We start from the raw sequence: 23,348 nt of genomic DNA, 5'->3' as shown, positions 1-23,348 counted from the left end.
CTTTTTTTTAAAAAAAAGGGTAGGGCTTCCCTGGTGGCGCAGTGGTTAAGAGTCCGCCTGCCGATGCAGGGGACACGGGTTCGTGCCCCGGTCCGGGAAGATCCCACATGCCATGGAGCGGCTGGGCCCGTGAGCCATGGCCGCTGAGCCTGTGCTCCGCAACGGGAGAGGCCACAACAGTGAGAGGCCCGCATACTGCAAAAAAAAAAAAAAAAAAAAAAAATGGGTATAGTTGATTTACAATATTGTGTTAGTTTCAGGTGTACAGCAAAGTAATTCAGTTATATATATATTTTTTCAGATTATTTTCCATTATAGGTTATTACAAGATACTGAATATTGATTGTTCCCTGTGTTATTACAGTAAATCCTGTTGCCTATCTATTTTATTTAGTGTATATTTGTTAGTCCCATACTCCTAATTTATCCCCACAATTCCCTGGTTCCCTTCTAGTAACCATAAGTTTGTTTCTTATGTCTGTGAGTCTGGCACCTCTCCATGTAATTTGGAGACATCCTAGAGCTTGAGAGAGAGAAAGAGGATCCTCTAGGTGTACCAGTTAATAGGTCTCTGAGACCATATTTTCTCATAATGTAAATTGAAGAAAATGATGCCGGTTCTGCTAACTCCACAGGCAGGTTCTCTGAATTAAATCTAAAACAATATGCAAAACTCTTCAAAACTGTTACATGACATCTAAATATCAGGTGTTGTTGGTATAAATGTGTGATGTATTTGGGCACGCCAAGATCTTTGGCTGGTACGTATTACAAAATGAAAAGAAACTGTCACAAATAGCCATGGAAATGGATCCATATGCCCTCCACGTTTGACCGTGGATACGTGGCCTGCACCTGAAATAGGTTATGTTGCTGTCATTAAAGAATGCGGTCCCCTGGGGGGGGCGACACCATATGGATAAAATACTCACTGTGATGCAGTCCTCTTCAGTTTACTCCCCACTGCCGTCCTGTGAGAGGGCTACTGTACTCAGCCCATTTTTCAGATGTGGAAACGGAAGTGTAGGGGGTTTATGGGAAAATTGTCCACATCCTAAAGCAAGTGCAGGTGAACATCAAGACCAAGCTTGGTGATTGTTCTAGTCAAAGTCTAGCACAATTTGGACTTTGGGTGAACACGGATGACAAACAACGCCGTGTGCCTCTAAATTCAGAAGTCATTTGAGGTGTCTAGCTGATTGCCTCTCATATAAATCCTCACAGTTTGGTGGCTTGCCAGTATCCAAATCCTATTTCAGCTTGGGCTCAATGGATTAACCTCTACACAAGCCTGGGCTATTTGGGGTCATTCTAATGGGGTCCACTGAGGACACTCTGAGGCGCCTGTACCTCCCACAGGCAAATGCTAATAGATCTAATGACAGACCCATCTAATAGAGTACCGTTTCCTAGCAGCTCATTGATTATAAATATTTAGTTTAAGTATTTATATGTGGCCTAAATAGTATTTGTCCAAATGAAAAGAATGATTTTCAGGAGGAAGGATGGAAATTCTGAGCATCTGTGCTTCGGTGACCTTTGGTGGTCCTTCCTTGCTTCTAGTGGTTTCTCAGGTAAAAAATCATGCAAGAAAAAAAAAAATACTGAGTTACAGTGTCATTTTTTTTCTATTTCTTTTACAGGTTGATGACCAAATGAAGCTGCTTCAGAACTGCTGGAGTGAGCTCTTAATTCTCGACCACATTTACCGACAAGTGGTTCATGGAAAAGAAGGATCCATCTTTCTGGTTACTGGGCAACAGGTGAGTGTAGACACCGTAAAAAAAAAAAAGTGTCTTTTTATTAAGCACGTTCAAGATGGCACGAATTTAACTAGGTCAGGAGCACTTTTGTGCTTTGAAAGGGACATTGGCTGCAAATAATTTAGAAAAGCTGACTTGGTGTGCTCCGTTCCTGCTTGGATGATTACAGTGAAACTTGTAAAAGCCGGCGCGATCACAAACAGCCTGCCGTTTCCAGGCTTCTGGGATTGAGAGTTGTGCTTTGAAGGGTCAAAACAATTGCTAAATCAAAATTAATGGTTAGTACCTAGGGTTTTTTCCTCAAGCTTCTGCATGAATCTACCACACTTGTTTGTCTGCCTTTTTTAAAAAAAAACCTTAGAAATGGTGGAATCCTCACTATTTTGGAATCATGTTGGTGGAAGAGACCGATTCAAATATCATATATCAATCATCTAAATATTTGACCTAATGGCAAGCAAGTAAGAAGGGAAGGGAGTGTTAGTGTTCGTTGTAAGAACCAGTCATTATTGAAAATGAAGGTGGAAAGAGGAAATTACAGTGAGGTCCTGCTCCTTTCTGAATAGATATTTGTTCAGGCAACAAATATTTATTGAGCATCCTGCAGGGTCCAGCCATCATGGAGCTTAACACTGTTGCAGGAGAAACTGACAATAATCAATAATCCTAATAAATGTTAGAGGTCAAAGTGCTATTGAATTTTTCTTTAAAAAAGGAACTGTTGTGTAAAGGAGCATCAACGTACATCCGTGGTTGTGTTGCTGAGTGACCCTTGGGTTGCCGTGTTAATAGGACTGGTTGGTTGAGCCTTATTGAGAAGGTGAGATTTGAGCAAAGGTTTGAAGGAAGAGAGACATGTGGGCTTCTGGGCACCTGGTGGAAGAGAAAGTCTGCTTAATGGGCCTAATTCCAACTTTACAGGATTTTGGCCTGTCCCTCCCATTTCTTAGCCTCCGTTTTATAACTGGTGTGTTATTAAAATGGATGCAAGGAATGCAGAGATCTGTTTACTCCATTGGACTGTTCCAGGCATGTGTGGAACGGTGCTTCAGGACTCGGGACTCAGGCACTGTGATCTTTTGCATCGGCCATAAATGTTTATGTGCTGTGAAACCCCAGCAGTGCCTATTTGAAAATGAAAGGCTGTCTCCACATCATTTGCTGAATTATAAATAAATCACATGTTCCCAAGCAAATTAAAGGAAAGCATTCTTTCAGAGTTTTTGCAGCTTGGACCAGTCTCATCACTGTCTGGTCTCTGCTTTCTGCACTATTCATGAGAAAGGCTTTCTAGAATCAAGCCTCAGTGGGCTTGACTTCCTGATCTTGTGAATTTTTGTTGAGCCTTTTCATCCTGTGGCTCAGGTCTTTGGGAGAAGTGTACCCATTTTCAGAGTTGCATCACGGGTCTGACTCCCCACCCCCTCCCTCCGAAACCCGACTGGGAGCTGCATTAGAAGAACAAGACTCAGCCCACACATTAATTTGATTTCATCCTTCTGAGTTCCAGAAATCAAATGGGTTTGTGCCATTCTTTCTCAGAGCACTTCCATTCCTGCTCTTTAGAAATTCTCCTTATTTCATGTTTCATTCTGCCTTAAGTGCTGTCCCTGGGTAAAGGTAATTACCATGTAAAAAGTAGAGAAAGTGCATTTCTTTCTCTGAATTTCCAAACCAAGAACAGTCAAGGAGTAGATGGCATTTCTGGTCTTTAGTATCAATTGTTGCGACTTTGCGTTTTGCCAACACAACGGAATTTCTTACTTAACCCTAAAGTTAGCTATTTTAATTCTGTCTTTTAGTCTGGCTTCTATAAGTGTACATTAAATAACCTTGTTAAGTCAAAAGGAAATAATGATTATCCGTAATGTTAAGCACTGCCAAATCAATTCCACATATTTAGCATCTTATCACTATGACAAGAATTCGTTTCTATCCAGTATTTGAAAAATACACGCACACAAAACATATGGCTGTATGTGTATATATAAAACAACAGTAGAGGATTTTGATGTGGCACCACTTTTCAGTATTTGCATATTGTAGCTAATTAACAGCCGCTGTAAGATTTTCCTAAGGGAAAGGACTACTGGCAGTTTATTCATTACCTTCTATTATTGTGTATCATATTAAAAAGACAGGCATCTTACAACATACAAGTTATCAAAAATTTCAGCTGTTAGAACTAAAAGCAATTTAGCTACAACTGTTGCTACCTTCATGGTGAGTGAAATTTATCCAAAGGGGATATCTGCTTACAGTATTTCTTCAATATCTCTGTTGAATTTAATGGCACAAAGATTCCATGTAAGAGAGCGATAAATTAATTTCACTAAGTACATAAAAGACAAGGCCAGCTGCTCCTGAAATGAGGGCAAACTCCGCATTCAACAATGAAAATATAATTATGTTTGTAATAAAATGTCAGGAAGTTGCCGATCTGGGCGCTGTTTCAGGAATAAATCACTGCCCCTCCTTCAGAGCCATGCAATTTGATAAATTAGCCTTGAAAGAAATGTTATCAGAGCCCCCATTTCATAAGCATGTTTGGGCTTTCAAATTAGCATGTAAATAAATGTATAGCGATAAAGTTTGTTGGCGTGACAATTGATTTCCTGAAGTACTTCTAAGTACAGAATCCTGTGAAACCATTTCAGTCCCTTTCCATTAGAGCGTGTTATTTTCCAAGTATGAAGTTCTAATAGTTGAACTTATTTCATACCTGCTCAATTTACACACATAGCAAATTTTAATTAATTTAATATATATATATTTGTGTGTGTGTGTGTGTGTGTGTGGTACCCGGGCCTCTCACTGTTGTGGCCTCTCCCGTTGCGGAGCACAGGCTCTGGACGCGCAGACTCAGCGGCCATGGCTCACGGGCCCAGCCGCTCCGCGGGATGTGGGATCTTCCCGGTCCGGGGCACGAACCCGTGGCCCCTGCATCGGCAGGCGGACTCTCAACCGCTGAGCCACCAGGAAAGCCTGACCCATATATATTTTTTTTAATTTATTATTTAGAGTCCTTTCAGTTACAATGTACTACATTTGCACCTGTGAAGGTCTAGTATTTGGACTTACTTCCTACCTGTTAGAACCACAGACATAGCAAAATTGAATGAACCCCATCTTAATAATAAAAAATCAATTAATACCAACATATTTCTGGCTTATTTTAGTAGTACACCTTCCTGGTTTAGGGATCCACTAGAGATTTTTATTAAAATGTGTTATGTACATGGACTTCCCTCGCGGTCCAGTGGTTAGGACTCCACGCTTCCACGGCAGGGGGTGCAGGTTTGATTCCCTGGTCGGGGAACTGAGATCCCACATGCCACACGCTGCAGCAAAAAACAAAAAACAGAGTGTGATGTACCTTCTAAGCTACACCAACGATGCTTTCAGCAATTGATTCCAAGCTTAAGTTTGCAGTGTTGCCCCAACTACTCTCATTTCTAGATAACAATGGAAGTGGGTGGCACCTTACTATTATCCAGCTGAAGTGCCTCCCTGAGAGATGGGGGCACGAAAGATGGAGCCTTCTTGTGACTACCCAAGGCTCTTGCTTCATCAATGGCTTCACTGGCCCACAGCCTCTCCTGTCTTGTCCCAGGTTTCCTCTACCTCTGGCCCTGGCTGCCATTCCCAATTCTACCCCAGTTGCCCCTATAGGATTTATATTACTACCATGTGGAGTAGTTAGACCATGTACAGTTTCTAAGGGACTCAGAGCTCAGCCACCCCTGTTAAGTAAGAAGAACATCCTTGGAGTAGAAAGTTCTCCTGTAAGAGAACTGGTACATTGATGGTTGGGACATCCCTGGGGTGTGCCAGACAGGTGACCCTCACGTGGTCCGTGACATCCATCCACTTGTCCTCTGCTTCCGGCTCAGGGTTCGGGCTGCCTGTGTGCTGACCCTTCCTTTCACACAATCTGCAACAGAAACCACAGGTGCGCTTAGAACAGTTGATGTTTGAATTTAACGGGGAGATGCGGGCACCTGGACCCGGCGAGTAGGACAGTGCGGTGGTGATGCGGTGGCCTCCCCAGGACACGTACAGACTGGGGCTTTTTCACACACAGTTGACCCTCTGTAAACCGATTGACACCTTTGGGGGGGCCGTCTTTCCACTGACTCATAATTTTTCTCACTCTCAAAAAAAGGTTTCTGTACACCCGGTATTCTCAAGTTAAAGCTGAAAATTCAACTCATCATATTTACACAATAAAAAAAAAAAATCCATCCTGCCTTGTTTTTAATTGCAAATTCTCCTCAAGGGACTCATTCTCCTGCTTAGGAGGCAGCCCTGTGCCTTCTCCTAGAGAAGCAAGTGCAGTCAATTATGGTAATGAAATGTCAATAAATATAAAAATTTAATACAGTCTGCTCCGGGTGAGTGGCAGATGAGGGCTTGCCTCCCAGACAAATTTGCTGCTGCTGCAAATATTAAATGCACCTAAAAGAGTATCTGGTTGCCTGAGAGCTCACCAGTAAAAAAAAAAAAAAAAAAAAAAAAGATGGGAGCGTCAGGTACCAACTGGGCTTTCCCCTTATGCTGTAATTGCAGTCGCAAAGCCAGTTCTGCCATTGATAGCCACCCCTACATTTTAACTTATTATTATAAATTGAACTTTTGGTGTCCCCGTGAATAATCTGAGATGGATGCATTGCAGCACTTTTTTTTTTTTCAGTGAAGAGGGAAGTAAACCTTTTTTGTTTTCTGAATCAAGAGATTATTCTTCTCATAAATAAGATCACTGCTGGCATTAGAGAGAAATGTATTGACAATCATAGGAAAGTAGCTAGTCTTTGTAGCTTTTGAGGAAGCAGCAAATCAAAGAATAATCTAAATGTGATTCTTTCATCATCCATAAGCATGCAATCTTGAGCAATGATTACTTTAAAATGAAGTCTCTTAATAAAATTAGAAACATATCTCTGCCTTCACTTGCCTCATTAATTAACTTCATGTGCATATAGAATGCCACCCTGGATTCACTTCTTATGGACAGTATATTTTTCTTTAAACTTACTCATGAGCTAACAATTTTCATCTTAGGTGATAATGTCACTTCACAATAGGAAAAAAGATAAAGGTATCTACGTGTACAATTGAGGCAGTCAAGACCTGCTTCCTACAAAGCTTATCAAAATGATTAGATTGATCAGGATGATTATGATACAGTTTATTATAATAGAATGTGTATCAAACTGTCTTCATGGGGAAAGTCCCCTGTGTTATGGATCTATACTGCAACCTGATTTTACCCATAGTGCTTAAAAGTCTCAAGGGAAATATATATGTATACATGTTTTTAATATATGTGTATATACATATATAAATTTTAACATACATAATAAATAAATATAGAATTTCCGGTTCTGAAAACCCCCTAAACTGATCCTGTGTTGCAGGTGGACTATTCCATCATAGCCTCACAAGCGGGGGCCACACTCAACAACCTCATGAGTCATGCACAGGAGTTGGTGGCAAAGCTTCGTTCTCTACAGTTTGACCAACGAGAGTTCGTGTGTCTGAAATTCTTGGTGCTCTTTAGTTTAGGTAAGGAATCCTTTTCTCATAAAAATGACTAAATGATACTGACCTTTAAGTGTCTTGAGGTCCATCCATGTTTTTGTTCTTCCAAGATAATGACCTTCTTTTCTAATCGTGAAATCTTCCAGCTCAATTATGTTTTCCTGTGTGTGTTCCTGGCTGAGTCATAGCCCTGTAGTGGGTGGTTTGGCATATGGGGAAGGAGTTACGACTGGAGTCCTGAGTGTTCTTCCCTGATGGATGTAATGGGTGGGTGACGCTGATAGACAGCCATGACAGAGGGTTAGGAAAGACGCATGGTGTCACATTTTGGCCACCCTTCTGCTGTTAGTCGTTTCTCTGCACCTTTTGTTTCAGCTTGCAAGCTACTGCTGTTTTTGTTCTTGTAAAATATGGATGGTAATTAAAAACCTGTTTCCTAAATCTCTATCAGGATTAACTACAGAATGTTTATAACCAGATGCACGACTATGCAAGCATAAAAGATGACGGTTGTCAAGGGGAAAGGATGCTTCTTTAGGAAAGCTTTGGAGAAGAAAGATAACTAAGCAAGACAGATTAGCTAAATCAAGGCTCCCAGTGAGTCAGTTGAGAAAAATCACCACTGCTTGGAATAAAAAAAGGATTAAGGAGATGGATTTTTATTGACTTCAAAGGAACAGATTTTTCTGCCTGTCCCATACTTGATTTCTGTATTTTGTTGGCTTAATAAAGCCAACTTAAATAAACTTTTTGCCAAGTCCATTTATTACTTATTGGCAGACAGCTGAGGGAGGCAACTTCCCTTGAATGAAAAAAAAAATGCAGAAATCAGATTTACCAACATATGTTTTTTCTTTAGTCTTCAGTTATAAGATAGTTGTGAATTCATATCCTTAGAAATAAAACAATAAAACATACTGCAAAGTAAAACAGATGTGTCTACACTCCAAATTTGGTACTTTCATTTTAAAATGCCTCTTGACAGCACTGCACAACTGTTGCTAATAAAGGGATAGTTTGAAGTAATAGAACCAGAGTTAATTTTTCACATGTAGTCAACATTTAAAAGGAAAGGAACATTTTCATAGTTTGGAAAATGTGATAAATATAGCAAACAGAAGTGTTACTGAAAATTTAAAAAGACAACAGGATTTCATAGATGTAGTGTTCAAAGGTTTACCATGCCAGCACTGGGTCCTGCTCAGAAATTATTCTGGTATATGGCAACATCTTCGTCTTTTCCACTCGTACGTTTGATCAGTAATTAAATGAAAAATGTGGTAATGTGTGTGTAAGAAATCTTGGTGATAAAATATTTAAAGAGATTCATCTCACTTCAGTGGTATTTTAAATGAGTTGAAGAACTGCATGACGTTGGAAGATGGTGAGATTAACCATCAGCCATGTTTAGTTTTCATCCCTTTTATCGTTCCTTCATCATTTTTCAAAGTTATTATATCTCTGCCAAACACTGGGGGACGGGTGGTCAGGATGGGGTTGGGGAGCTCCTGAAGTGCTCTCAGCACGAGGACCTCACAGATCATCTTCCCAAACAGTTGGGTCGTGTGTTTACCAGAACCTCAACCACACAGAACTCTCTGGTTTAGTAAGGGTGTTGACTGTTTCAGGATCCTGGGCACCAGGGAATAACCAGTTGAATGTCCCTTAAAACTATGTCTGTTTGTTGTTTAAGAGGAAAGGACAGCGTGGCTTTCCGATCGATCAGAGGTAAATCAGGTTTGCCCAAGGGTTTATTTTTATTTATTTTTTTATTTTTTTGCGGTACGCGGGCCTCTCACTGCTGTGGCCTCTCCCGTTGCGGAGCACAGGCTCCGGACGCGCAGGCTCAGCGGCCATGGCTCACGGGATCCGCCGCTCCGCGGCATGTGGATCTTCCCGAACCGGGGCATGAACCCGCGTGCCCTGCATCGGCAGGCGGACTCTCAACCGCTGCGCCACCAGGGAAGCCCCAAGAGTTTATCTTTAAAGAAGCAAGAATAAAGTAACTGGCAGTAAAGTTCAGGTAGTTTCCAATTTGTGAATGGAAAGCTTTTCTCCCCCAAAGAAACAATGAGTAATTAACCTTTGGGTACCCAGGCCACCCTCCAAAAGCCTGTTTTACCTGTGATGGGAGTGAAATCATACCAGGGCCTCCCTCGAAAGCCGAGCCTGTGCCCCTGAGTCTGAAACCTGCAGTGGTCTGATCCCAGCCCAGCCTTGAGCCTCTGGGACCCTGGAGGAAAACGAGGCTTCTGTGGACTGATCCAAGGCCAGGGGCTGTGTGGGGAGAGACTGTGTGCTCTTGGTGAAGCAGGGTTTCCTGATGGACGTGGTGAGAGGGTAGCTGTGAGCACATGCAGGTACAGTCTCCTCAGCCTCATGGATGCCTGGGGCAAAAGCACGGAGGCAAGAGGGCAAGAGGAGTTCAAGGTCTCCGGGACTCTTGGGAGACCCGTGTGGCTTGAAGGAAACAGCGGATGTGCTGGAGAGGCTGAGCACTTCCTGTGAGCAGCCCCCCGGGATATAGCTGTGACCAAAACTGGGTACCACGGTCTTCATCCTGCAAAAAATCTAGGCAGACGGCAGGATTCTTTAAAGGGGGATGAAGTGCGTCGCTGAAGTTGATTTGCCTTCCTGGTTGGTAGTCATGTGGAAAAGGGACTAGAAACTGTGTTCTGAGTGGCTTTAACGCACTTGGAGACAGGAGTGAGATGGGGTGTGGACACGTTACAGGGTGCAGACCATGGGATGTGATGGGGTTAGGGGGAAACAGCTGGGATGCATCTCAGGGTCCTGGGTGCTTCAACCAGAATAGGAAACTCCATAGGAACGGCAGCTGATTAGTTGAGGTCCAACCACCTTCCTTCCAAAAGTCAACCTTCACTGAAGCTGGGTCCTGATTTCATGAAAAGCTAATGACAGGACTAAAGTAAAAAGTACAGTTGACCCAAATTCTTCCACTCTGCTGCCTGATTATTTTCCTCCTCAAATAGTATCCGTGAGCAGACATCAATTGGGTAAGCTGGTTGGAAAAAAAGGAATAAAAGTAAAAAATGCCCATCTCCCAGGATATTTCTGTGTGTGATCTAACAGACTCTGGAGGCCCAGTCTTTGCTGGTTGGAATGTTTTCCTAAAATCCTATTACTCCCCCCTCCCCCAGACCCTTTTTCTCACCTAACTGTGAGATAATTTGCATCCGTGGAGATAATTCTAAGTTGGCCAGTTGATATTGATGACCCAAGAGAGGCCAAAATAAAATTTTTGTTTCTTTATTGGTTTGTACTCCCACCTTTTAGAAAGAAATCAAAGTGACTGATGAAATTTGCTGTCACCAACCAGGGCAGAAATAAATCTCATAGAGGAAGAGGTGTGATCCCCAAACACTACCATTATCGCATGCATTCCAAAGACCAGTAGAATTCCCATTAACTGTATCTCCTGAAAACAAATGCAGAGCTGAGAAGCAATCACCTGGTCTTTATCAGCAGCTTCCTGAATGATGTCATTACATGGTCAAGCCCATCAGGAATACGCATGTGGCCTAAGTGCTCAGAGCAGCAAGTGACCAGAATGTGCCAGCTAAGAGATTCCTCTGGCTTGGGATTTTCTCAGCCTTGAGGCTCCATGACTAGACGCTGCTGGACTCTTGTTCGATCCCAGGTGGCAGGAGAAAGTAGAGGCATATTGCATCCTGTTTCCCCCGATGAGTGCCCTTGACTGGTTGTGAGTTATTCTCTTCTCTGGTCAGCCAATATTTCTGAAAGCACTTTTTCATACTCAGCTGAGTTAAAGAGATTGTTTATTGTCTTGGAGAGGATTTCCCCAGCGTAAAAAGTAGATTGGGGTTAGAAATTGTCCTTTATGTTTCTCTACATTCCAGGTTTCTAGCACATTGCTCAGTACACCGGAGGGACTTAGGAAAGGTTGCTGATAAAATAGATGCATCAGTAGACTGACTTAGGTTTTTTTTAAGCAGATACTTTATTTAATGTTTATTTTATATTGGAATATAGTTAGTTGATTTACAGGGTTGTGTTAGCTTCAGGTGTACAGCGGAGTGATCCAGTTAGACTTACTTAGTTTTAAACTCAAAGCAAAGCCTTTACCAAAGTAGCTTGTGATCTGTAATGGGAAGTGGTTAAGCTGCAAAGTCCTATCCAAGTGCAGGTTAGTTTCGGAGACTAGTTTTTCCAAAGAACTCTCTAACAGCTGTTTTCTTTTTTTTTTTTTTTTAATTGAAGTATAGTTGGTTGACAGTGTTTCAGGTATACGGCAAAGTGATTCAGTTTTATGTGTGTGTGTGTGTGTGTGTATGTATTCTTTTTAGATTTTTGTCCATTATAGGTTATTACAAGATATTGAGTAGAGTTCTCTGTGCTATACAGTAGGTCCTTCTTGGTTACCTATTTTATATATAGTAGTGCATATATGTTAATCCCAAACTCCTAATTTATCCCTCCCCAGCCCTTTCCCCTTTGGTAACCATAAGTTTGTTTTCTCTCTCCGTGAGTCTATTTCTGTTTTTTCAGTAAGTTCATCTGTATCATTTTTTTTTAGATTCCACATATAAGTGATATCATATGATATTTGTCTTTCTCTGTCTGACTTAACTTCACTTAGTAGGATAATCTCTAGGTCCATCCATGTTGCAAAATTACATTATTTCTATTACCAATTTGCATTCTGCTCCTGGCCTACTCTCTGACACATAGTAGGTTTTTAAGAAATATTTATTGCATTCATAAGTGAAAGAAAGCTTTTCCTTCCAACTTCTAGGTTAAAAAAAAATATAACGGTAACTGGAAAAATTAGTTTAAAAAAATGCACAAAATTCGAAGAAAGGGAGACTAGAATAAACACATATTAGACAATTTGACATCTTTTAATTTTAGAAAATAAGGATATGTCTTCACATTGTGAAGGGAATTCTTACAAGGAAAGTAGAGACTAAACAGAATCTTCTCCTTTGGGAATAAAATAATTAATGGAATTAAGGACTGATGATCAGTATTTAGATTCTGTTGGAATTGTGACACTAAGCAGGTCAGATATCAAAGTGAGCTACAGAAGGAGGGAGCAGGAAGGCTTCTCTTCTGTAGTGTTAATAATAAAATACTTCAAGCGGGTAAATCATTTACTATCTCCCTTCCATTTTGCATTTGAAGTAAAAAAAAAAACTAGGTGATTTACCCCCAACATTTTAGGCTCAGAGCCAGGTCTGGAACTAGCAACCCCAAATTCCAGTCCGTGTTTTCTCTGCTACGGCACACTGTCCCCTTCAGAGACATATGAGCTCATCAATCAATATTTTTAAAATGCTCCCTACATCCTAAGGCACCATCTATACAGACAGAATGATGTAGGGAATTGGGACCATCATGTGAGGAATATGGACCAAAAAGAAAACCAGCCTCTCTTGGGTAAAAGCAGGGAACTGCTTTACATGAATTTCCAATTTTTACTGAATATCCTAAATAATTGTGAAGCTTTTTACTTCCCTTGGTTTCTAAATGTGAGTTGTTTGCATGTGTGTGTTTGTATTTCTGTATGAACTCTGGGTTCAGGATTTCAGCAGGCTTGTTGAAAGCATTTGCCTTAGAGCCTTGGTACCTCCCTCTCGGAGAGTCTCTCCTTGTGATTTTGTTGTTGCCTCTTAGGTTTGTCGTTTGCTTTGGACCACTCACTATGCATTAGGAAAACTGCATGATCATAAGCTTTCGTTACTTGTATGTCTACTTTCTATCTATTTGAACTCGGGTGTTCAAAGGAGAAAATTAGCCAAAGTAACTTGACGGTCATTGTCTGCTTCCCCTTTGGTGGTCTTTGGCATTAAAAACCCTAAAGTAGAAAAAGAGGAGCCGTAGGTGTCTGGGAGGTTCAGGGCATTGAAGCTCCTTGGTGGGGAGGGGAAGAATTAGTCAATTCTACCTTCAGGTACAACCTTCCGCTTTGCTAAAGGGTCCACCCTGACTCTTGCAATATGATGTTGGCATTGTTAATAGTAAATAAAAGTGCACCGTGTTTTCTAGCTGGAGAATGTGGATGGTGAGTTCATAGTCTTTTGGGTTAAGGAAATGTATTTTCAGTCATTGGTTTTCCAAAGGGCTTAGTTTTTGATAGGATAGGTATTTTTTTCTTGTTTGAATTTTGTCCAGTAATTCTTCTGCTTGGAGCTTTAAATAAAGGTCTATCTTTGTTTTCTTTTCCTACATATGTCATTTCTCCTCCTGGCTTTCAAGGTCAGAACGTGGCCAAGACGCACTGTAAAAGCTCCCCGCAGAGCAGAAGGCAAAGCAAAATGCCAGTAGGGAGGTGACCCACATGTAGGCAGGGCCTCTGTGCAGAGCTTAGAACTTCTGTCACATAAGGGAACTCTCATCACTGTCAGGACCAGATTATTTATATCTGTAGATTTCAGTTGAAACATGAAGGCTTTATAACGGGCCCAGAATTTCAGAGCAGCTATTGCCCTCACATCTCATTAACCAGAGGCCACAGGACTTGCAGGAAGAGCAAACATTCCATCCTTAAGTACGTACACAAAAGTCTCCCGTGTTACCAGCCTGGAGACCATAGCAGTTCAATCCCGGCCCCCTTAAGGGAGGACCCGGTTCTTTTGCTGCAGGATGAGAAGGGCCACCTTGAAGCTACCAGCACAGATGGCGCGCGCTCTCCTATAATAAGAGAAGACTTCACCTTGCACACCCGCTTCCTCCCTTCCCCCACCCGGGCCACCCCGGGTGTTTGAAGCCCTGAGGAGGAAGGCAGAGGAGGGTGTAACCTCTTTGCTAAACTGCATTCCATTTGCCAATCCCAGTCCAGAGGTCAGCACAGCATCAGTGTAAGTCCCCACCTCCTGGGGGGAGGAAGCAGTTTTCGCAGCCTCCCCTGATGATTGGCGAGTTGTGGGGTGGTCTGGTTGTTCTGCCCTGGCTGTGCCCGGGCGCCCCACCCTCCCCCAGCCGCCCTCCCCTAGCTGGGCATCCCTGGCAGGGGGCGCACACATGGACACAGTAGAGACCCTGTGCTCCGTCCCCCGGCACTTCTAGACTAGCCTGGAAATAGCGCCGAACGCTTTTGGAGAAGGGAATGCCAGGGGTTACAGAAGAGGCTACTGGTTTTGCCCACCTCTCCAGAAGAGGTCCAGCAGCTTGTTGGGTCTGAGGGTTTTTTTGCCATCGAACTGTGTGCCCCTATGGAGTTGGAAGAGGGGTGGTGGACGGGGGCAGTGGGGGGGAGAAAACACAAATCTAAGCAAACAGGAACAAAGGGAAACTCGAATGCCCCTTTGCTTTTTTGCAACATTAAATCCAGTTCATGAAAGAGGTTTCCAAATCCAAGAGACAGATTTGATCACAGTGATTAAACACTGTGTTTGCAGTGCCTAAAGCAAAATGAACTGATCACTTTGTCAATCAGACAACAGCGCACCAAGTGTATGGACCGCTGTGGAGCAAACCCACGGCGGAGCCAGGACGCGTTTGAGGGCCCATTCCCCTCCTCAGCTCACAGCCTCCCTCCAGAAGCTCTGGAAAAGCTTCTGAGGCTGGAACACTAGCAAACATTTGTATTTGTGCATCACCATGTATGTCTGAATACTGTATTAATTCAATTCTGAAACAAGCACAACTGTCCGCATGTCATAAAACGCTGCTTACAAAGTATCTGCATAAAAGACGAAAACAGCGAAAACCAACCTTCCCATGATGTGGTAATTGTCCTTCCTGAGGCTGGTCACAATATTTGCTTTACTGTAGCCTTTCAATATACTTCACCGTGCAAACCCTCACACGTGCACGCACACACATACACACATGCTGTCACCAACTGGCCTGCAAAGTCTAGTGATGGATACATTCCCCTCACATCTTTACCCAAGTGCATTGGCTAAATTGTTCCTCATGAAACAGATAAGCGAGAGAGAGCTCCCTGGGTTCTTCTTACAATTAGCATTCAATCTCAGTTTTTCCCTTTCCGTATAGGATACTCTAATTTAGAAAAACACTCACCAGACACTTGTCAAATAACCACACTGATCTCCATATTAATGCCTGGCTGATATATATGTAGCAGAGGGTAATGCTGGCAAATAAGCATTTCCTAAAATTTATGTAATCATTTGAAATTCAGAAAGGATTGATTAGCATTCAAGGGATACCGCCGTTCAATATTTACACCATAGAGATTTCACAGAAGCAAATAATGGCACATAAAGTTAATGCTTGTCTTAATTAAATGCAGTGTAATAGGTGTTGTGTGGATTTTTTTTTTTTCTTTCAGTGAGCAAAGCAGTTTAGCAATGACCAGATATAATTCATTTTGGAGTTCTAAGTTTGAACTGAATGAATACGAATTTACAGCCATGGAAGAAGTGATTATCATTTGTTATCTGCTGGCACAAGAATATAATTGCCCAAATAGCATTTATTTAGGCATATTTCTGAATAGCTTATGCCTAAAGATATTTATCATTTTTCAGTTGTTCATACTAATATCATCATTTTGCTAACTACTGCTATTTAGTGAGATGATTTTTCAGTTGTATTGGCCTAGCAAACTGGGAATAACCTACGAAGAAAGTGGATGAGAATGCTGAATGTACTAGCTGATGTTTTTCCTGCCTTAGTCCTGCCAGCTGCTCTGTTAAAATCCCAGAATAAAGTGCCTGTCTTAGGGACTTCCCTCGTGGTCCAGTGGTCAAGACTCTGCCCTTCCAATGCAGGGGGCGCGGGTTCAATTCCTGGTCAGGGAACTAAGATCCCACATGCCACGCGGCCAAAAGAAAAAATTAAAAAGTAAAGCGGGGACTTCCCTGGTGGTGCAGTGGTTGAGAGTCCACCTGCCGATGCAGGGGACACGGGTTCGTGCCCCGGTCCGGGAAGATCCCACATGCGGCTGGGCCCGTGGGCCATGGCCGCTGAGCCTGCGCGTCCGGAGCCTGTGCTCCACAACGGGAGGGGCCACAACAGTGAGAGGCCCATGTACCACAAAAACAAAGAAAAAAAGTAAAGCAGCTGTCCTAGCCTTGACTCAGAAGAGGTTAGCTGGTTAACATGGTCAGTTCAGGTCCTGCACACGAGTTAACTCCGGACCCCCCCAGGCCTCGGGGTCATTCTAGAATGGAGCCAATCCGTGACTCACAGCCGAGTCATTCGTATGCCTTCTTTCTAGTTGACTGATAAAATCCAGTCTTGAGTTCTGGGTAATATTTGGTTAAGACAGACGAATTCAAGCCAGGAACCAAGAGCAGATATAAAAGATAAAGGCCTTTCATTGCTTGGAAGCATTAAATGACAAAACATGCGAAGTGCCTACTACGTGCAAAACCGTGGCACTCGGTGGTATCTGAGCGGGCAGCACAGCCTTTCCAAAGAGAAGGAAGCTCCCCTCGTGGTACAGAACTTCACTTGGATGCTGCGGACACCCTTCCAGAAGAGGCACACGCGGGACTGCACTGCCTGGTGCACCGGTCGTGGCTGCCCGGCCACCTCCTTCTTTCCCTCCTTCCCTCCCTCCTTCCTTCCTTCCCTCCTTTTTCTCCCTCCCTCTGTATCACTGCATATGCCACACACATGCCCGTCTCACCAGTCCTGTCTTGTCAATGAAAAGGCCTTTCTCAACCTTCCCATGGCACAAATCTGACCTCCATCAGAGGCAGGAGGAATTGGGAAGCTGGCTGGGGGGTCCCCTCCAGGGCTGCTCCCACACACCCCACACCCTGAGCTACCTGGACTTTTCACAGAAACTTTGGCCCGAGCCCTGAAAAGAACCTGCACTGTGGCCAAGTCCAACCACTTCTCCCTCCTGGATGAGGAAATTGAGCTGAACAGAGGTCAAGTGACTCGTGCATAGTCCCACAGGGTCAAGATCTGAACTGAAAATTTTGGACTCCACACACAGGAAAAGAGCACAGACGTGGATTTCAATACTGACTGAATTACGGCTGTTGCATTATTTCAAAATTAGATCAAGATATTTCTTGGCCAAATTTCTTCACTACGTCTAAAAATGTCATCATTGCGATGCATACAAGTAATTTCCCAGGAAAGCAAGGAATGCTCGATGCCTTTTATTACATCCTGGAGGGCTCTGCAGCGCATGCCAGGTCCTGGGTGTCCCGGCTTTGGAAGAAGGCACCCGGCACATTCATCACACTTTGATTCGCCCAGCTTTGCCCCGGGGTCGGGGGCAGCTGGGGGGTAAGGGGGAGCCATCCATAAAGGCAGCAGTGTGACCAGAGTGGCAACACTGACCTCAAACTGGACAGTTCTCCCTAGTCCCTAGAGGGGAATGAGCACATTCAAGGTGTGTATCATTTTGTCCTGCCTTGGCAATATATAAGCACCGAAAGCACACCTGAAATAACCCTTTCTCTCTACTCTTTGTCCTAAGAGAAAATAATGATTATATTACTATCATCGCTGCAGGATTTTTTTTTTAAGGTACAGATTTTTTTTTTCTCATTTAAAAATTTTTTTAAATTGTGGTAAAATATATGTAACATGAAACCTACATTTTAACCATTTTTGAGTGTTCAGTTCAGCAGTATTAAGTACATTCACGTTGTTTTGTAACCACCACTGCCATCCGCCTCTAAAATCTCTTTCATTTCCTAAATTGAAACTCTGTTCCCATTAAACCAAGGGTCCCCAACCCCCGGGCTGAGGACCGGTACCTGTTGGGAGCCGGGCCGCACAGCATGAGGTGAGCGGCCGGCGAGCGAGTGAAGCTTCACCTGCCGCTCCCCATCGCTCACGTTACCGCCTGAACCACCGACTACCCACCCCGCCCCATCCGTGGAAAAGTTGTCTTCCACGAAACCCGTCCCTGGTGCCAGAAAGGTTGGGGGCCGCCGCATTAAACAACTCCCCCCCGCCTTTCCTCTAATGCTTGCTACTACCGTGTAGAACTTTTTTATTTAGAAAGTACTCTTTACATATAACATAACAAGTTAGAGTCATTTTAGAACGTGGCTAGGTTCAGAGACTGTGGCTGACGTGCCCAAGGCCACACAGCTCGGAGTCTGAGAGCCTATGACCCCAGCCAGGTTTTCTAATCCCAGACCTGTTGTTATTCGTCTACACCCACTGGAAAGGAAGTCTTAGGATTGGGGTCCTGACGTTGGAAGAGGGGAAGGGGGAGGCGTTCATAACCAGTTTATTCCCACCAAGGTGGGAAAGGCTGCAGGCTTGAATCCAGATGCCTAGGCACCTTAGCTCTCCTGTTTCCCTATCTGTAAAATCGAAATAGTGACGTTCTCCCTAAAAGCACTATTGTGAGGGTTAAATGCAGTCATTATTATGAACTTAGCACAGCACCTGGCCCATGGTACCAATAATTATTATCCAAGGCCTCTCTATTTACATCCAGCAAAAGTCATATAAGTGAAGGCCCCTTCTTGGGAAATTCCTCTTCCCCGAATATAATCTCTGGTGTACAGATTATATGAAAAAGATCTTCCCTGTGACAGCGGAAACTACTCTCTTCATTCAGCACCAAGACGTAATTTGAAATCTTTGATCTACTAACCCAGGGTGCCATTATCACCTTTGATATTTTGAAATATGTCAGAGGAAGCAAGCTGAAGCCACTTCCTTTTAGTTCATCTACATACATCCCAAAATCAGACCAAAGTCACACAATAAACAACCCGTCCCCTTTCTAGGCTGCTGGGGCGCCAATGATGATGACATTGTAGCAATGTGGAATAGCTGGGTTGACACCTGCTCCCTGGAGAAATGTTTTCCCCAGGAAATTCTTCAGTGTTTCCCTCCCATTTTCTAGAATTGTCAATGTTCTGTAGTTAACTTTACCTAAAAAGATTGTAAATTCTTCTTTCAAACTTATTAACACTTAATCTCTAATTCTAATGGCTACACAGAAATTACAGCTTCCAGAGTACAAAATGGAAGATTTCACTTTGAGAAAGAAAGCTATTTCTTTTGGAATGAGAATCCTGGGTAACTTGTTCCTTCCAAGGGAAGTGTTGAGATTTGAGAACTAAAACCTCTCAGAGAAATTAACTTTGTTCTTTAATGACCGTGTTTTAAAAGAATAGGATTATAATAGGGTAATAGCTTTACTAATAACAATTTTACTAATAGTGATTCTAATTCTATCATATCCACCCGTCCCCCTCGCCCAAGTATTCCTGGCTTCAAACTCAAGAAACGCAGTGGACTGGGGAAAAGGAAAACACGAACTCGTGCATGCTTTAAAATAGTTTTGGTTCAGAGTCCTGGGTTCTCCCACCTGGAAGCAGGATGGGTTGGGGCAGGGGTTGGGGGGGAGCCCCAGCTGATGTCAGCAGCATCCTTCACGATGTGAGTCCCCCTGGAGATTCTGTTCCCTCGACTGTAAAACACGGACACCAGGGTGTGTCGGGTATTTGTGTGGGGGTCACCCTTCACATCGCAGATCAAAATCACCACCTCTGACAAGTCTTGTTTCTCTCACTTCACAGACAGATCCATACTTCTTCCTCTGAATTCCTGTTGCTCCTTTCACAAATCTCCACCTACCCCAGTGTTTTGTCCTTGTGTTGTGTGCTGCGCATAGAACGCCAGGCCTCTTTTCCTTCTGCATTCCCGGCACTCAGCACCATGCCTGGAAAATATAGTTCACGTTAGAAAAAATACTCACTTAGCGAGTGTGCTCAGTGACTAAGTGTGTAAACCGTAAGGCACTATACCAATGCTTGTCATTGAGGATCGTGATGACCCCGTCTAAATAGACCAGTCGGGAATCTGGAGGATATCTGGTACTTCCACATCTTTCTTGCGACAACAAGGGTGGAGTACCCGCCCCATCTTCTTCGTGGCTAGCAAGCCCTCTTCCCAACATCCCGCTCAAGACTGCCACGTGGAGTTTCACCCAGGGCTGATTTCTACTGACCAGTTTTAGGAAGGGGATGGCAAGTTTTCTCAATGCAAAGTCAGAAGCACTGCTGAAATTTCAGGGCACTTAGGGTTCATGCTGACCTGCTGATTCTATGAAGACTTTTCTTCTTAATGTGAAGAAGCATCTGGTGTCCAAATCCCTATCCTCCAAATCTTTAAGGTAAACAGAATCTTATAATTTATCAGATATTCTGAGCCTGGATCATTAACAGATTCTCCCTTTCCTACCATGGCTAGCTTCAGAATCAAAGGACTGAGCTTAGTAGCGTGGGAGAGTAGGAAATAGAGACGAAAAGACGATTGTGTGCAGGTTTTAAAGTATTTTAAGAAAAACCGAAATTAAAGTTTTCATCTTAAAAATCTTTAGTACATTCCTGATACTCATAGTCAGGATAGAGTTTTAGTAATTATCCGTCTCTTTTAAAATTAAAAAAGAAAAAGTTGTCGTTATTGCTCGCCACAAGAAATTACAGGGTAAATTGTATAACCATATGTCCTGGCATTTGTCCAGAACAACCCATATCAGAAAGGATTGGTTGCATGAATACTGTAACAGTATCGTTTCTAATTATAACTTCAAGAAACTTCCTCTCTCAAAGGGGTAGCTGCAGAAATGTATTCTTATCTTACAAAAGAACTGAGGCTTTCAGGATTAAGAAACATCTTCATTTTCCCTTTTCACTCCATGTTGTTTTCCAGATTCCTATTTTGATTCTTGCAGATCTGGAATCCTTCATAAATCCAGAGCCTGGATCATCATTTTCACTGGGCCATAGATTTCGTTATTTAATGTACCACAATCTATTGATTCGTTCTCCAGGTGGTGGATATTTATTACAAACCACACTAAGGGAACATTTTTCTACATGTCTTCCTGGACATATATGGCTGGGAATCCTTTTCAGTTCTAGAAACTGCCACATTGTTCCTCAGAATGTCTGGACCAAATTGCATTCCCAGCCACGGAAACTGAGAGTTCCCATTTCTCCAAGTCATCGACACTATCATTGAATTTCTGTCGTTCTGATTACAAGTGAGATTAGGAATCTTTTTACGTGTTTCTCTGAAGGTACCTGTTCGTGTCCTTTGCCTATTGGGATGTATGCCTTTCCTTACTGATTCGAAGGGCACTCTTAGATATAGATATATACATAAATACATAGGTACATAGATAAGTTTGGCTTCTCCTTTCACTCTTTTAATGTATCTTTTCTTTCACAGAAGTAGCCATATTCATTCATATTTTCCTACAAGGTTTTTGCAGCTTCTTTTAAGAAATCCTTCCCTACGTTTGAGGTCATAAAATTCATTCTCCTTTAGCTTTTTTCCAAATATATTAAGACCTTGATTTTCACATTTAGATCTTTTAATACACCCAGAATTAATTTTTGTGTATAGTATGAGGTAGGGACCTAGTTTTTATTTTATTTTGTCTTCTTTTCTTTATAGGTAGTCAGTTTCCCCCACACTCATTAAATTGAATAGCTTGTCTTTCCCACTATTTTTAATGCCAGCTTTCATGTATACTCAAGATCTGTATATGTGTGGATCTCTTTCTGGACTTTCTGTTTTGTCCTAATGGTCTCTTTGATTATCCCACATGTTTAAGTAACATTATGCTTTTTGTCCCTCTACCTTTTATTTCAAAATAGTCTTAACTATCCGTATGCTTTTGCTTTTCCATATAAACTTTAGGATTGGCTTGCTGTAATTTTACAAGGAGTCTGGTTGGAATTTTGAAAAGAATTGCCTTGTATTTAGAGACTAATATGGGGAGAATGATTATCTTTACAGAACTGAGCGCTTCCCATCCATGAACATAGCTTATCTTTCCTTTAGTCAGGTGTACAATTGGTGTCCTTCAATAATGCCTTGTCATTTTCTCCTCAGAGGTATCATTTGTAAATTATTTATCCTAGCTACGTTATAGAGTTTGTTGTTATTGTGAATGTAAACTTTTTCTCTTATATTTTCCAATTGGCTAATGTACATGTAACTATTTATTTTAACATTGAACTTATGTTTCACAAACTTGCTGAATTCCTGCATTTGAAATGGCTTTCCTGTAGTTTATCTTCCACACAATCATAGTCTGCAAGTAAATACAGATTTATGTTTTGCCCCTCAAATTCCTTTTCTTGTCTTATTTTATTGACTAGATAATATTGACTTGAAGCTGTGATAACAAGCCCTCTTTATTGAAGTCTTTCATGGAAATGCTTCTAAAGTCCCACAATGTACTATGAAAAGTTTTGTCTATTTACCTTTTTTCCTTAAAAAAAAAAAAGCTGTCGTTCTGATTATCCTTCATTTTTTCCTTTACCTTCTGCTCTTTATTATTTTGTTCTTCTCATGCTAGCTTCTTGAGTTGAATATTCTGTTAATCTGTTTTCAGCCGTGCATTTCAGTTTTTCTTCATGAGTGCATTCAGTGTTAGAAAGTTGCTGCTTGGCATGGCCATAGCTGAATCTGCAGCAGGTCTGATGGGGCAGGCTTTCTGGGACATGCAGACCTGCCTCAGTGGTCACTCTACCGACCTCTAGGGGGCGCAATTCTCACCATTGTCTATGTCAGTGTGTCCCTTGGGGTGGTGCACAACCTGGACAATCCTATCAGCTATAAATATTTCATGATCTCCATTCTGATCTGTTTTTTTAAATCCATGATTTATTTAATAGTGGGTTTTTAAATTTCCAAAGAAATGGGTACATTTTGACTAGCTTTTCATTTTTGGATTCTAATTGATTGCTTGATGAGGTTATGCATATTATTGATTCATTGAAATACGTTAGGACGTCCTTTATAATTTGATATTAGTTAATTTATCTAAATGTGGCACATGTACTAAAAAAAATACAGTGTCCGTTAGGTGCCAAGTTCTATTAGTTTATATTATTCTTGTTACCTTTGTTGTATTTTCTTGGTGGGTTATTTCTTGTATTACTATAATGTTCCTCTTTTTTTAATACTTTTGTCTTAAAATCAGCTTTGTCTGATATTGAGTGTTTTATTAGCTTTTAAAAATGAATACTGACATATTTTTCCCCATCTCTTTACTGTCGACTGTTCAGTCGATTCGGTAGGATTTCTTGTGTTTCTGTGTTTTAGGTGGCTGACTTGTAAGCAGCATGTTGCAAGACTTTG

The 23,348-nt window shown here is 42.1% G+C and overlaps 1 protein-coding gene across 3 annotated transcripts in view; it reads left to right on the top strand.

The window, feature by feature from the left end:
• NR5A2 (nuclear receptor subfamily 5 group A member 2) overlaps positions 1 to 23,348 on the top strand; it is a 126,065-nt gene that overhangs the window by 69,066 nt on the left and 33,651 nt on the right. For 2 of the 3 annotated variants that reach the window (XM_081224013.1, XM_081224014.1), the window contains exons 5-6: positions 1,644 to 1,763; positions 7,181 to 7,328. In XM_081224013.1, the coding sequence (XP_081080139.1) occupies positions 1,644 to 1,763; positions 7,181 to 7,328 (268 nt within the window). Of the gene's footprint in view, positions 1 to 1,643; positions 2,081 to 7,180; positions 7,329 to 23,348 lie in introns of those variants that run through there. The other variant, XM_081224015.1, reaches the window with a different exon arrangement.

Source organism: Mesoplodon bidens (assembly GCF_964165515.1).
Source record: "Mesoplodon bidens genome assembly, chromosome: 2".
Taxonomy (NCBI): Eukaryota; Metazoa; Chordata; class Mammalia; order Artiodactyla; family Ziphiidae; genus Mesoplodon; species Mesoplodon bidens.
The sequence above is the reverse complement of the archived record's forward strand: the minus strand, read 5'-3'. Positions and strand labels throughout refer to the sequence as shown.